The sequence below is a fragment of the Vicugna pacos genome, chromosome 9, assembly GCF_048564905.1.
Source record: "Vicugna pacos chromosome 9, VicPac4, whole genome shotgun sequence".
NCBI lineage: Eukaryota > Metazoa > Chordata > Mammalia > Artiodactyla > Camelidae > Vicugna > Vicugna pacos.
In genome coordinates, this window is record NC_132995.1 from 33,529,096 (window position 1) to 33,545,359 (window position 16,264).

The following is a 16,264-nucleotide window of genomic DNA, read 5'->3' on the forward strand; positions in this document are numbered from 1 at the left end:
TTTCACAGCATGAATGTATGGGATGTTCTTTGGAAAGAATTCTAATTTCACATCACAAAGAAAGAGAAATGTCACCATTAAAAAAGACACAAACTAAGAACAAACTTACAAACCAAGAATATAACATTTTATTCATTTCTGGATTATGAGTATTACACAGCATATACATATATTTAGGTAATATATAAAACAAAGAACAAACCATAGGAAGAAATATTGGCTGAAATCGCCTTATGGGACATCTTTAATTCCATAAACTCGTGGTAAATGTATCTCCCTACACACCGAGGCAGGCAGCAAGATAAACTCCAACATTTGCGTATCAAAGGACGGCTTATTCCTCACTGTACTTACAATGCAATTAGGGCATTTCAACATGGTCACTGGTGTCCACGACAAGGGACGCCAAGTAGTAGATAAAAGAACCGCAGCACAGTGAACTAATATAAATATTTGTTTTTTGCATTGTCCTCCAGATAGTTTCCTTTTTAAACTAAGAGTCAAGTCCAGGGTCTATCCCTTGAGTTGCAGTCCAGTTATTGCTGGAGAGAAAAAAAAAAGTCATCAGTCTAAGTTGTTAGAAAACAGATGGTCAGTGCCACTGACCCCCTTCCTCTGGTGAAACCTGAGGGGTCACTGGACTGTAGGGAGATGCATACATGTCACAGTGGGCAGGCACATAAGCACCCACCCTTGTGTCAGAGAGGACGGATCGGCTGACAGTAAGTTGGGGCTAATGTAAGAGGTTCAGATGGAAGGTATTCTTCAAGGAAAGCCTATCAACAGGAAGCAGCAGGATGCCCCCAGAAGGGTCAGGACCACCTTCTGGAGGTGAGACAGTAGTAACAGAACATTTCACAGGATCATTCCTGAGTCAGTGCTCGTGGTGGAAGAAGACCTAAGATCTTATGATGTGAAGGTACTCCATACTCCACATCAACAGTTGAATTCGTAGAACAGAACACTTTTCGGGGACACAGCTTCTCCAACTTCACTGTCTAGCCTTCCTCTGAGGAAGGCTGGCTTACCTTTGCCTTGTTCTGAACTGGGAGATACAGTTTGAACTCTGCTGGCAGTTCGTCTTCTGAGTAGAGTCTGTCTGAGAAGTAAACCCGTCGGATGCGACAGTTTGCATGGATCTGTGAATGTAAGACAATAAGAGGCAAAATATGATTGTCTTTCCTCTTTTCCTGATTCTCCTCGGGCCCTGTCACGGTGCTGTCAAAGCCTCATCTCTTTGCACCTTCTCAGCTTGGCCTAGGGGTAGATTCTCATACGAGGGGGATTTTGCTTGCTATATTCTCCCACTGCATCTGAGCAGATTCCTGAATAGGTCCCGGGCCTCTCTGAGGTCAAAGCCCCCTAGACAGTGACTTGGGAACTTTAGCCAGAAACCCACACTGTTCTGTCACATGGGCCACAAGTCAGTGATAAGCAGAGCATAGCCCCCTCTCCCATTTGGAGCTCCATCTGGGAAAGGAGCCAGTACCTGCACCCTCAGGGTCTCAATGTAATTTGTGCCATACGCCCGCCGAGTAAAGTCCGACAGGTTGAACTGAATCTGGTTCCAGCCGTCATCCAGCCTCATGGGCATGGTACAGATGAAGGGTTTGACTCGGGTGGTGCTCTGGTAGTTACTTGCCCGAAACCGCCGACGCACATTCTTATCATCTAGTACCTATGAGATACAGAGAAAAATCACAGTAATTCCATCTTGGAAGAAGCAAACAACCTGAAATTCCCACAGCTTGGTTTCCCAAGGCTGAGACTCAAGGGAGAATAAACAGATCAGAGACAGGTCACATTGGATGCAGATGGCCCGGAAGTAGCTAGTTTATCTTGTCTGTTGCCAAGACAACACCAGCTGCTTATGACATATAACACATCCGTCAGGCCCTCAGACCATAGAATGATTCCATAAACATTCTTCCCTTTGAAAAATGAAGAATGCTAGACTAGAGATGAACAATAGCCCCATATTAGTTACTTTCCAAACACTCCTCTAACCCTCAAGCTTTGAAATCTTATAGCTATTGGTTAGATTTTCTTGTAGCTATTGATTAGATGCGATGCTTACTGCTTCTTTTAAAACTTGGCATTAAATTTTGATTACTAATACCAAAATTATGTCATAATAATGATGATTACATCAAGTGTACAGCAGAGGCAGGATACTTTCCTAGGGCCATTTTTTCCCCTATAAGTTCACAGGATACCTCTTTGGTACAGCCAAGAGTATGGAGATTCATGTGCACACGCTTACCTGTACTTCAAAGGTAAAATATTTCTTCAGGTTTTTGATAATCATGACAAGGAAGGGAAGTTTAATTCCCAGTGTTTTCTTTGGGTCTGCAGGACATGTGATATACGTGGTGCTGTAGAAAGAAGAAACACCAGGAAACACACTACTTGTCTTTTTCTTTGTGGTATGCACAGCAATAACACTCAGTCCAAGAGGATAAATTGGAAGGCAGATCTAAAAGACCCAGATATGTCATCTAATGATCCCTCAACCCTTAAGCTAAGCTAGTGTTTTTAAAATGCTGGACTCTGAAACAAAAGCTTAACACAGCACTAGACATCAACAATAGAACATCTGAAAAACAAAGCCAGACCAGTGGATCTGATGAAGTTCTTCCAGTGAGAGAAGATTCAATTCTGGTCTTTTAGAAACTATCAAATGATAGAAAACCAAAACTAAGACCACCCTGGCACTGAAAACTATACTGGCCACCCACTGGATGGTTACTGCAACACCCCTACCTCCATACTAACACACTTTGGATAAATATTAATAATAATAACTGAGGCTTACACAGTACTTACTATGGATTAGGCAGGTTTTAAGTGTTTTACACACATTCACTTATTTAATCTTCACAATAACTCTATAAGGAAGATGTACCATTATTATCCCTTTTATAGATGAGTAAACTGAAGCCTAGAGGATTAAGTAACTTGCCCAAGGTGAGCGCTAAGTAGCAGAGCTCGAGTCACACCAGGCAGTCTGACTCTGACTCTGCAGTCCATGCTATTCACCTCTAGGATGTACTGCCTCCTGGTATACAATGTCTCTGGGGAACAGAGTGACAATCTACCTGACATTTGTTCCTTCAATCTCTAGTACCAGGGACTGGATGTCATTATCAGTGATTCTTTTGATGTGGCCATTCCGCACCTACAAGGAAGAAAATTAAACTGATTAGTACTGAAATATTTGGCCATAACTTTGTTATGATTTTGAAGGCTGAATGGGACTATTTATTTATTTATTTTTAAAATTTATCTATTTAATTGAAGTACAGTCAATTACAATGTGTCACTCTCTGGTGTATAGCACAATGTCCCAGTCATGAACATACATACATATATTCGTTTTCACATATTTTTCTGAATGGGACTATTTAAAGAAAAGCATAGTAGCTCAAGGCACATAACACAGAAGTTTGGAACATGGTATGTTGAAGCTTGAATGTAAGTAACGCATGCTGTTACCTCTGTATAGAGCCCAATCAACCACCACAGGAATTGCAGGTAACTTGGCAATCTATAAATCAGGACAAATTTCTTACCAAGGAAATGAACTTAATCTAGATTCAGCTAACATTTACCAAGTGTCTACTATGCACTAGGAACTTTCCTAGCAACAACAGTCTCAATCCTAACACTTAACAAAAGTCACAAGATAGTTGGTGTTGTTTTCACTTTACATATGTGGGCATGGACACTTGGGAAGTGCAAGGAGAGATCCTAAGTAAAAGAGGTAGGATTAACAAGCAGGCTTTCCACTGCCCCATACTGCTCCATATACGTCTTTGGTGAGAAAGGTCAAAGGCAGAGTGTCACTGAGAGGAAGGGTGGCAACCAAAAAATGAAAGTATTACACCCCCAGATTTACTCCTACACTTCATGCTTCCTTATCTTCTTTTCCCTAAGTTTCTAGTTCTTCAAATACGAATTCAAGTCCCATCTGTGCCACACACAGAAGCCTTCTTTAGCATTTTCAGCCCACACTGACCTCTCTTCTCTGATTTGTTTTTCTGGCTCATGTAGCCTAGACTACATAATTTAGCCCTTCATCCTACATTGTTTTATATTGTTTGTTGCATATGTAAGAAGTACATGATGGAGAGCAATCAATATTCAATATGGATTCCTCATCTCAAAAAATATTTAAGAAAGCACAATCTTCAAGCATTACACTCAAGCACCTAATATGGACAGAGCAGAGACATGCAAAGGCACTTCTGAGACAGGGCTGGACTGTTGGGGCTGAATGTATTAACATATGAAAAAGATCAATCAGCTTTAGAACCAGATGCATCAGAAAGACAAGCATGTGGTCTTTTTCTAGTTACAGCAAAAATGGCTGCCTTGGGCTGTCATATTCAATGATTCATCACTTGGCTTTCCATTAGATTCACATATAAGGAGAGAACAGTGTTGAGTCTGATAGTCATATTGCTCAACATAGATTAGTATTAATATTATGGTATTCTGTCTTTAGATACCAGTCTTGTGAGCTCTGTTACTGTGAATTTGATCCACTCATGGTGTGTTCAGTGTTCCCCAAGTGACATCTGGTATCACTGCTCATTTTTTTCTGCAAGATGCAAGTGAGTCTTATCGTCTCAAAAAATAAGCTCAAGGGCACAGATCAAGTGCTAAGCAACATTTGTATGTTCTACAATGCTTAGCACTCTGGTAGGCATAAACTAAGCATTCAAATATTTGCTGACTTCTGGATTTGTCACCCTAAGAGTTGGCACATATGAAGAGATTCAAGGAGGATTTTTTTTTTTAATTCCTGGATAACAGATCCACCATGGACTATTATAGGAAGCCAGAGATCCTAGGGTATATCACAAAGCCACTGAGGTTGCCAGCATGAAGAATGCCTTCCCACAAATCATCCTTTGGTACCCACTGTCAGAGACAGAATGCCCCAGATCTCTGCCAATGTAGCATTTCTGGATTCTCAAGTCACAAACATCACATTGATGTGCTTCTCAAACAAAGCTGGCGACATCCAATGCCCTCCTGCTTTGAATTCTGGGCCTCTTTCCAAGGGAGATTAAGAGCACAAAGGCTTGGATCTGTATAGCACATGCCAACACTGCCCACCTCATTTCCCATATAAATGCTCCCAAAGTGACAATATTCCTCCTCTACTTGCTAGCCCACAGCTGCTGTGAAAAGTCAGGCAAACTTGTTGGTGAAGGAGGAATTCATCAAGAAATTTTTTCCAAATAATATGACTCAGCCACATTGATAAGAGCTGGCAGCATTCCAACAAAATGCAAACACTAATTTTATAACATAGCACTAATTATTCTCTATAACTTCATTCTTAAAAAGGTACAGAATGCAACAAACCAAACAGATGATTAAATTGAAAGGATTAAGTAATTAGGGCCCAAGGCAACACACTGCGATTTATCCAACAATGTTGAAAGCATGGCCTCAAATCTTACATCCCCTCAGGTCTCTCAGACCAGAGTGAATGGGAAGCCGCCCTCAGCTCCAGAAAACCCATCCACATTGCACAGGAAGAAGTGTTAGGAAACTTGCCTTCTGCCCATCTCAAAGTTTACAGCAGATGACATCACTCCAGTAAATTTGACTAGTTAGGTCTTTACAGAAGAAAACAATGCCTTACACTGCACACAGAAGACAACAGACTGAAAGCCAAGACAGAGGCACACTAACTTTTCAGTTGGACTTTCAGTAACTTCTAAAGAGAAATGTCTTTTACAACACATCAACAACCACACTCAAACTTAATTCTTACCAAATTAATTAACACAGCCCATAAAACAAGAGAACCCAGAGGGGGGAAAAGGCAGCTTTTTTGAAGGGATTTCCATCAGTCTTGCTAGAGTTTTAACCTGCCTGGTGGTGAGAACAAGCTAAATAGAACTTTGCCAAGGAGAAAGTTCAGTCCTCAAAGAACAAAACTGCAAGTAGTCTCATATCACATGCTGCCAGAGCTTTAAAATCATATTAAGCTGATTCCTTAGTGAATTATGATTTTTCTTCTTTATTAAGTTCAAAGGGCTGCAAACACAAATTGAATGGAAAAAAAAGAGTGGAGCAGGGGTGAGGGTGAAATTAATCAGCAATATGAGCACTTTAAGGATGGGAGGCCTCCCAAAATCTTTCTCTAGGCTCTAAAACTAAGATCAACGGGGAAAGGGAGGTGGACAAATTGGGGCAAGGCCTCTCACCCCTGCCCCACCTTGGCAATCTGGCTGTCACTGCCTTAAGTTACAAAGGTCTTCCAGGAAGCAACCCCCTCCTCAGCCCAGCTTCTGACAAACACGTATAACAAGATACATGGCCTCAGAAGAAACATCAACTTCCTTTCCTTAGTTCCTTCCAGTTCAGAGGCCAATAGGCAGGCCTGGCTTTGAAATGAAGATAAAATGAACTGGTCAGCATTCATTGCTCATGGTGGAAGTAGGTTGTATTTTACTTTCCTCTCTAAATTATAAAGTGCCAATTGTTCTTGAGTTGTTATTTCTTTTTATTTCACGACACATTCCTGCAGTGTGGCCTATGAGTGTTTTATTCCTCCAAAAAATAAGTCAATCTTGTATTTTTTAATTTCATAAGGTCCTCCCCTTTTCTCTTCTCCCCACTGCCAACTCCAACAATGAGCTGGAGGTTCTTTAGAAGCTTCAGAACCCAGACTACTGGCAATTAACAATCAGAATGGTTCTCAGACTCTGTAGACATCAAGAAGGGAAACTTCAAGCCCTTCTTACAGTCACTCTCCTGGGCTTTCCATGGTTGCTGGGGCAACTAATAAAGAACGCTGGGTTGTGTTTTTTTTTTTTTTTTCTTTTTATTCAATGCAAGCCCCAGGGAGGAGGGTCAAGCCAAGGAGGGAAAAATACTACTGGGATAGGGAGGAAGCTGGCCAATGCTCTATATTTCGTTAAGCACTTTAAAAATAACACATGAATTGCATCCATTCCCTACTCCAATCTTTCTTTTTTCTGGCTCCACCCACTTATCCTGGCAGACAGTTGAGCCCTCAGCCATCTGGCATGCTAGTCTTAAGGACACATGTTCCAATTTACATTAAACCATTAGAGCTGTCCACTTCAGCTCTGGGCTAGGGCTGGGCTCTAAGTCAGAAAACAGGCAGAGGGAGACCTCTGTGGGGAGAGCTGGGCATAGCTCTGACTCAAGGCCTGGACCTTGCAGGCTCCAATGGATCAATGGCTTCTCTCCCTTTGTGACACTTACCAGGGACTATATCCTTCAGCAGACAGGCAACTCTGGGCATTTACAAACAGCCCCTTAGTTAAAAGTGAGGACAATTATGTGTATTACTAACTATTCTCTTCCTAACAATGCCTTGATAAGGGCAAGTGTAACTAAAACCCATGCCTTTGCCCAATTGTAGTAAAAGCTATTATTCGGAATAATGAAGAATATCCTCAGATTGACCCAGGGACAATCCGAAGAAAAGTTTTTGTACTTTCATGTCCAAATGCTCTCAATTCTACTACTGGAAATTGTATTAGTTTAACATGTACCAAGATTTGCTAATTAAAAGCTAGGGTGTGGAAACTTTTTTTCTGGAGAGAGATTTTGTTCATTTTTAAAATTATGAACTGGGAATGGGAATCTAACATTTTCAAGCAACAACCACAAAAATTCTGCTTCTAATATTTCATTTGGGAATGGGGGAGGACCAGAAGCAGCTGAGAGAAAGACAAGTTGAGAGGAGAGAAAGATAGACAAGCTTGAATGAATTAACATTCTCATCTAGTAGACTTTCAGGATATTATCAGTAGAGACTGAAAATTGTATGTTTTACACAGGCATAAGTGGGAATAGAACTTCCTGGTATTTTCTTTACAAACCAGAAGTAATGTTTATATTAAACATAAGAGTCCTTTAATAATGTATTATTTGCTGGTCCCAGAAGTTAAGGGAATATTAAGAAACCCTTAATTTCTCCTAAGCTCTTGGTCTGAAAAATTACAAAGGTCTCTATCAGGAAGCTTACAGTCCAGTCAGGAATAAAGACCTTGAGAAGCTAATTTCACGTATGACCAGTATGATGAGAAGGAAGCAGAAGTTCTATAACTGGATATAAATTAACTTAACCTGAGAAAGTGCCTCTGAGCTGTGACCCAGAGACTAGGGGTGAAAAAGGGGAGGACTGGGTCCCAGCAGAGGGATCCACAAGTAGAAAAGCCTGAAGCTGACAGAAAGCAGACTTCTCTCAGTTCAGGAGAAGATCACTGCTAAGAGGGAGGTCCTGGGGGAGGTAGGCCTGGAGAACTAGCTAAGAGGCACTAGACCACAGGCTACGTAGCCTTAAAGCCCTGTTGAGGTTTTGGACTGGGAAAGCCATGGTACAATGACTAAATTATTTTAATTTCAGATGTCTGGTTTTACTGTACTTCCTATTCCTACACATCTGAATATCAAGCTTAATTGTAAATTTCTCACTTACTCTTGAGCAAATGCCTCAGGTCCCTGCCCTATTTAATAATACTGTATGCCACAACTGTTGCTAAGCATTTTATATACATCTTCATTTAATTTCCATAACCATGAAAAGGAAGTGGCATTATTTCAAAATTAGAAAACTGAGTAGTTAAGTACTTGCCCAAGGTTGCACAGCACAGGACATATGACAGAGCCAGTATGCAAATCCAAGGTGTCTGATCACACTCCAGCACTGGGGTTTCAAGGTAAGATACTATTCTTCCCCTCAAGGAACCTGTAGTCTAGTGGGAGGTATACATTAAATGGGCAGCTGCCATACAGTGTGGTATAAAGTGCCACAGGAGCACACAGGAGACCTAACTTAAGTTGCCAGTAAAATTATGTTTAAGCTGAGATTAGATAGATGAGATGGGAGGAGGAAGGGAGTACTTCAGAGTGTCAGATAAATGCAAGTGTTGCAAACGTAGCCACACTCACAAAACTGCAGTTTGTAAATTCACTGGTATTGTGAATATGGCATTCACTCCTCATATTCATAAGGAGACACAGAGTCTAAACAGAAGCCAAATCTAATTCTTCCAAGATTGTTCCTCATAGTAAACAAATTACAGAAATTCTCTCTCCAGAAACTCAGGAAGACAAATAGTACAGCTTTGTGAAATCAAAACACGTAATGACTGAAAATAGACACTTATAGCCAATACGTACCTACTAGCAGAGGGCAGGATCATTTCCAGACAAATGTGGACAGTCCTTCCCTCCCTTCATCAAACTTTGCCCTTATTATAAGTTGGCCTTATTCCATGGGAGCAGGAAAAATGTCTTCTCCAACTCTGTATCTCCTCAGATCTACACAATGCCTGTCCCTTAGCTGTTGCTCAATAAATCTGTGATAAGAATTTCAATTCCCAATGTTTCCCTGACTGAACTGGATTCCCAGCACTTTCTGAAGACTTTATAACATAGTCAAGAAATAGCACATATACACCACAGCCTACGGATCTGGCCCCAAACTATCCCTTTTTTCCTCCCTTTCCTTCTTTTGCCTCAAGGCGGGGAAAATTACATTTTTCAATCTAGTCTAAGAAGAAGAGTAGAAACATGTAATTCATTTTTTTACTACTATAAGAATTTTGCTTAAAATGAGTGTTCTTCTAAAGGTTCTCTTTGCCAAAATGCCTGCTTAATTCACTCCATGTAATTCTGCCAGTCGATCTAGCAATATTTTCACACATGTTTATGTCATTAAGGTACCATCCGACCTCTAGTGGTGTTGTTAAGGGACACAGTGCACCATGGTTACTTTGCTTTTATATTCCATGTGTAAACATGTTGACTAGTCAAAAAGCTGCATTTGAAAAATAAAACACATTTCAGAAGATCAAGCCCAGAAAGGATAAAATAGGGCAACTCTAATAAAAGTTTCACTTAATAGAAATGCTGAGGCCTCCCTGCACTAGAATTCATTCTTTCAGTGTTGTAAATTCACTCACCTGCTCTGAGAACCTCTCCTCCTCGATCAAGTCCATTCTCTATCTCAATTGCCTCATATTGACAGTTTTGTTATAATTCCAAGTTCAACTAGGCACAATCCACTCTCTCCATCCCTTCTGACAGTCCGTAACTAAGTCAAGCCACGGCTGAAAAGCCATCATCCTTACAAAGCTCCCAGGTACGCTCATTCCAGGTTCTCTTTGTAGAGGTACAATTTCAGAGTTTACAGTGTTTTTTATTCCAATGTGAACAAAACCATGGAACTGAAAAGCTCAGTTATGTAGGAAAACAATTAAGGAACTGCTTTCCTATGTAATGAGTAACTCTTGTCATTATCTCTAGCTTGAGGATAGAATCACTGAAAGAGGAGAGCTGGTCAGATTTTTCACATAAGCTTAAGGCCAAACTCATTATATTCAGATCTTTCAACTATCTTATAAAAATAACATTGTGTACACACCACCCCAAAGCTGCTCTCAGAATGCAGACTTCCCTAGTGGTGACAGGCAGAAAAGGCCTAATCTCTACATGGCCCAAAACTTTTATCTGTGGATAAGGGAAGATGAAAAAGATGAAATCCAAACTTCTTGGCCTCATTACCAATAAACTGCTTTTTTCAGATTATCCCACATCCACCTCTATAAAAACAGCATTCAACATAACCACCTCTCCCTATTTTCCAAAGAGGAGGGTAGTACTAGGGTTATATCCTAAATCATCTAATCTTCCACAGCAGAGTGCCTTATATTAACTTACATTAAAAAAAATTCAATGACTGAATGGGAATTTGCATGAAAAAGGAAATATCAATGTAATAAAATGCAGACCAACTCAGATTGCTAGACACACATGTCCCCTAATCAACATCTCCAAAAAAGTAGGCAAGGTTACCATCTCCTGGAGTCAGTGAAAGTATCATCCAGTGGATGCCTTAATAAAGATGATGAGGTTCGTACGTGGCTTTGAGCTTGTTAACCCAGGCAAGACTATCACCATCTTGCAATTTTCCTAAGGGAGAAGTCAGCCACTGAAGACAGAGTACAAACCCCAAGTCACAGTGAGTATGGAGATGGTGCCAAAGGTCATCTAATTCTGGCTTCTTTGGGATCAGTGGGAGGAAGGGAGCAAATGAATGAACCCAAACATAACTGAGTTCTGGCTGTGCCTCTATAAGGGGGCCTGGAACAAAGGCTCTGTGTCTAGTGCCCAGTACAGTGCCTGGCACAACGCAGGATATCAGTAAATATTTGTGAAATCAGTTAACAGCAATCCTTTCATCTACACGTCCCCAAGGCAACCTCACGTGAAGGTGCGCTTTTCATGCTATGAGACGGGCACTATCAACCCCACCATTTGGATGCGAAAACCGAGGCCGAGTAATCTAACGGCCCAGGTCAAGTATGCGCCGAGGGACCACTGTTCTAACCACACCACGGCCGCAGGACATTTGAACCCCAGCCACGCCCACCCTACACGCACCCCAGCTGCTTACACCTGACGCCCCCATCTCGCGCCTCAGTCACGACAGGCTGTGGACGGCACAGCAGCGACCGCCCGGCCTCCCCCAGGGCCCCAACTCGACACAACTACCCGCCACTCCGGGCCCAGCCCCCGGACCCCACCCGCCGCCGCCCCCAGCCACTGACCTTTTTGTCCCAGATCTGCAGGGGCTTGCTGCCTATGCTGTAGAGGATGGAGAGGAAGCCGCTTTGGAACGTGTTTTTGAACATCTTGCCGCCGGCCTTCTCCTCAGCCGCGCCGGAGCCAACCTAGATTTGGGCACCAAGTGGCGAAGGCAAAACAGGGGGCCGGCTCTGGTCCGAAAAGGGGACGCTGAGTTCCCGAACTCTATATCAGCAGCCACCGACAGCCGAAATTGAAAGGTAGACGCTACGTCTGTGAGCTTCAGGTCCCAGAAGAACTAACCCACCTCAGCACAGAAACCACAGCAACCACCGGCCGCAGCGCTCTCCCCTCCTTAAATGGTGGCGGCGAGCCGCCCGCCGCTTGAGATGGATCCCTCCGCCCACTTGAGCCCGCCCCCCCTAGAGCGCAGGACCCAATCCCGCCACAGGGATCACAGACTTCCTGTTCCTTCCGCTCTTAAGCCCCGCCCTAGTCCCGCCTCCTCATGGAAAGAACTAGGTAGCAAAGGAACTATTTTCCCATCGTAATCTCTGAGCGCTGCTTTTAGAAAGCGGAAGGAAACAGAGGATTATAGAACGTCTTATTAGTACCTGCGTGGTGTCATGGGAACCTGGAGGGTGGGGTCAAGGGGCGTGAAAACCGGGCCCCATCCCTTACCGAGCTAGGAGGAGTTACAAGAGTGAAAGAAACGTGGGGAAAGGGACGGAGGGTGGCTTGGATAAGCAAGTGCTTATCTGGTGTCCTGCGAATAATAAATAAATGCTTTTTGGACAGTACAGGATAAGGTTAAAGCAGCTAACCAGTATTGCACACTAACTGTGCCCTAAACAATTTGCATCATTGATTCAATTATTAACAGAACCGCTATGAATGCACCTTATTTGCATCATTTTTCATCATTGTTTTAATTATTAATAGGATTGCTGTGAATGCACCACATAGCTTAATTTGTGGAATGCAGTCAAAGCAATAGTTTGAGGAAAATTTCTCGCCTTAAATACATTAGAAAACAAGAAAGCCTAAACATTATGATAAAAGAAATTAATACAATTAAAATACGGTTGGGTTGGTTGACTCAATAGCTTTTTTTTTTTAATCAATTAATTCCTAGAACATTTTCTAAAAGGCACAAAATAAACTACGATATTTCAGTTGTGGAAGAAATCCCTAATGCTGGAAAAGTCATGGAGAAATAAAAAGATCAGTCCTTAAGCCAGGGGTTGTGGGTGGGGAAAGATGAATAGCCAGAGCACAGAGGATTTGGGGGCAGTGAAAATATTCTGAATGGTAATATAATGACGGATACATGTCACTATACATTCGTCCAAACCCATAGAATGTACAACACAGAAGAGTGAACTCCAAAGTAGACTATGGACTTTGGGTGATTATGATGTGTCAATACAGGTGCATTCATTGTTAACAAAGGTACCACTCTTGTAGGGGATGTTGATAATAAGGGAGGCCATGCATGTGTGGAGCCAGGGGATATATGGGAAATCTGTGTACCTTCCCCTCAATTTTTCTGTGAACCTAAAACTGCTCCAAAAAATAAGTTCTTAAAAAGAAAAAAATCCTTAGAAATATCTTCTATTCCTTCAGGTAGATAAGGATTTCTTAAATAGGACACCAAGTGTATTAATATAAAAGAAACTATTGATAAATTGAACTTCACTATAATTTTTAAAGTCTGTTAATTAAAAGACAACATTAGGAAAGTGAAAAGGCATACATACCACAATCTGGGAGAAGGTATATGCGATACATATATCAGACAAAAAATCTTTTATCCAGAATATATAAAAAAAACTCCCACAAATTAATAAGAAAAAGACAGAAAACCTAATTTTGAAAAATTGATAAAAGTCTTGGAGAGGTACTGTACAAAAGAAAATATCCAAATGATCAACAAGCTTAGGGAAAGATGCTCCCCATATCTGGTCATCAGGAAAATGCAACTTTAAATCATGAAACATTACTACATACCAACCAGAATGGCTAAAATTAAGTGGACTGACAATAATACCAAGTGATGGGAAGAATATGGAGCAGCTGGAACACTCATAACTTTTTTTTTCTTTTTACAGTGTTTTTTTTTTAATTGAAGTATAGTTGCTGTACAATATTATACATTACAGGTATACAATATAGTGATTCACAATTTTTAAAGGTTACATTCCTCTTATAGTTATTATAAAATCCTAGCTGTATTCCCCAGGTTGTAAATATACCCTTTTAGCTTATTTTATACCTAATAGTTTACACCTCTTATTCCCCTACCCCTATGTTTCTCCTCCCCTCTGCCCGCTGGTAACCACTAGTTTGTTCTCTATACCTGTGAGCCTGCTTCTTTTTTATTTTATTCACTAATTTGTTATGTTTTTTAGATTCCACATATAAGTGATATCATGTAGTATTTTTCTTTCTCTGTCTGACATTTCACTTAGCATAATGCTTTCCGCAGCCATCCATATTGCTGCAAATGGCAACATTTCCTTCTTTTGTATGGCTGAGTAGTATTCCACTGTATGTATATAATTACATCTTCTTTTTCCATTCATGTGTTAATGAATGGATAGGTTGCTTAGATTGCTTTCGTATTTGGCAATTGTAAATAATGCTGCTATGAACATTGGGGTGTGTATATATTATGAATTAGTGCTTTTTTGGGGGGAGATATATACCAAGGAGTGGAATTGCTGGGTTATATGGTAGCTGTATTTTTAATTTTTTGAGAAACCTCTATACTGTTTTCCACACTACCTGCATCAATTTACATTCCCACCAGCAGTATACAAGAGTTCCCTTTTCTTTGCATCCTCTTTTGTTATTTGTGTGGAACTTCATAGCTTCTTCATGGAAGTTTAAATTGGTAGAGCCACTTTTGAAAATTGTTTGACAATGTCTAATATATATATATTCTGTGACTGAGAAATATTAATGCTGGGTACCAAACAGAAATGCTTGATAAAAGACATGTACAGGAATGTGCTTAGCAACATCATTTATAATAACTCTGAACTAGAAACAACTGAAATGTCCATCAGCAGTAGATGAATGAGTTGTGATACATTTATTCAATGAAATACTATGGAACAGTGAAAATAATGAACCAAAGCTCCACTCAATAACATGGATAATATGTCTCACAGAAATAATGTTGAACAAAAAATGTCAGACAAACTAAACCAGACTGTGTGATTTCACTTACTGAATATAAAAAAAAAAAAAGGTTAAACTAATCTATAGTAATGAATCTTGCTATGGCCTCTAACTGCTATATGAACTAGTTCCTCTGTTCTCCATGGTCCCCGCTCCCAGCCTCCAGGTCAGTCAGCCCATAGCATTCTCTGCTCCTGTTAATCTGCTGCCCTTGGGTAAAGTCCAAATTCTTGCCCTACGTTTAAAGTCCTCAGAACTCACCAGCTGAGTATCTAGGTTTCGTGGTGATCACCTCTTTATAAGACATAGTTTTGTAATATCATTTTTATAAAGAGAATAGGATAACTGAGTCTATCATGGTTGATGGAAGGATTCATAAAACATGCATCTTTTAAATAAATTAAAATGAAATAATTTTTAAAAATTTTAGAAAAAAAGTTAAAAATAAAAATAATAAATTAATTTTAAAAAACATGCAACTTTACCCACATATGTGCCACTGCTTGTAGTACTGCTACTTGTTTGTGCCCTCCAAACACAGGGACTGATTCATTCTATTTTGCATGAGTTTTACTTTTTAAAAAAAAGTTTAAAAAGGAGAAAAAACCTGTTGTATGTTTATAATTATATACCCTGCATTATTGATTTTATTTCTGATGGGAAGGAAGTGCCATTTTGACTCAGCTTTGATGAGACCCAAATAATCTGCTTGCCTTTGCAGATTTTACAAAATCGTATGGAACACTTGAATAAATTGCCAAGGCCCCTCCCAGGGCCTTGGTAAGGGCACAGAAAGTGAGAGGTCCTGATGCTTGAGTTTCGTCACAGTGAATATACCTCTGCTTCTCTCATATTATTCCCTTACTGGTACCAAGTTCAGCCAGAATGGTCTTTGACATTTCCCAGAAATAAGCACTTTCTCTCCTTATTTCCTGCCCATGCCACTCCCTCCTTCACTTTGTCTACTTATTCCCAGCAGGTATGGCTTCCCCCTCAAGCCTCTTAAGTGAGGGTGGCTTTTCCTTTGTACCCCTCAACCACTGGGTCTAGAGGTGGGACATGCATCCTCCTTGTTCTTCATCACTCTTCCCAGACCACTGCCTTTTCTCATTCCCAAAACCTCCATCTACCTTGAAATTTATTCACTCACAGTTCAGGTGGCTAGAAGTCCATAGTCAGGATGTCGACAGAGTCATGCTGTGCCTAAGGCTCTAGGAAAGAATCATTTCTTGCCTCTTTTAGCTTCTGGTGGCCCTAGGCATTCCTTGGCTTGAGGCAGCATCACTCCAGTCTCAGCCTCCATCCTCACATGGCCTTCTTCTCTCTGTATCTGTGTCCTCTCCTCCTCTTATAAAGATACCAGTCAAGTCATTGGATTCAGACTTATCCTGAATCCAATGACATTGGATTCAGACTTATCCTGAATCCAATGACATTGGATTCAGACTTATCCTGAATCCAATGATATCATCTTGAGATCTCCAACTAA

At 40.8% G+C, this 16,264-nt stretch overlaps 1 protein-coding gene across 1 annotated transcript; it reads right to left on the reverse strand.

The window, feature by feature from the left end:
* Positions 1-105: 105 nt before the first annotated feature.
* Positions 106-11,959, reverse strand: CFAP20 (cilia and flagella associated protein 20). The gene is made up of 6 exons (XM_006214501.4): positions 11,613-11,959; positions 3,099-3,178; positions 2,264-2,375; positions 1,490-1,678; positions 1,029-1,139; positions 106-542 (listed from the first exon to the last, which is right to left on the reverse strand). Exons 1-6 carry the CDS (start codon positions 11,694-11,696, stop codon positions 537-539), a joined length of 582 nt encoding a protein of 193 aa, XP_006214563.1. The 5' UTR covers positions 11,697-11,959; the 3' UTR covers positions 106-536.
* Between the last annotated feature and the right edge of the window lie 4,305 nt (positions 11,960-16,264).

Excerpts from the sequence above, each read along its gene's own strand:
- CFAP20 (XM_006214501.4), bottom strand. The coding sequence starts at position 11,696 with ATGTTCAAAAACACGTTCCAAAGCGGCTTCCTCTCCATCCTCTACAGC. Across the intron at positions 3,179-11,612 it reads TGCAGATCTGGGACAAAAAG|GTGCGGAATGGCCACATCAA; the intron begins GTCAGTGGCTGG and ends TCTTCCTTGTAG. Across the intron at positions 1,679-2,263 it reads ATTTTACCTTTGAAGTACAG|GTACTAGATGATAAGAATGT; the intron begins GTAAGCGTGTGC and ends TGTATCTCATAG.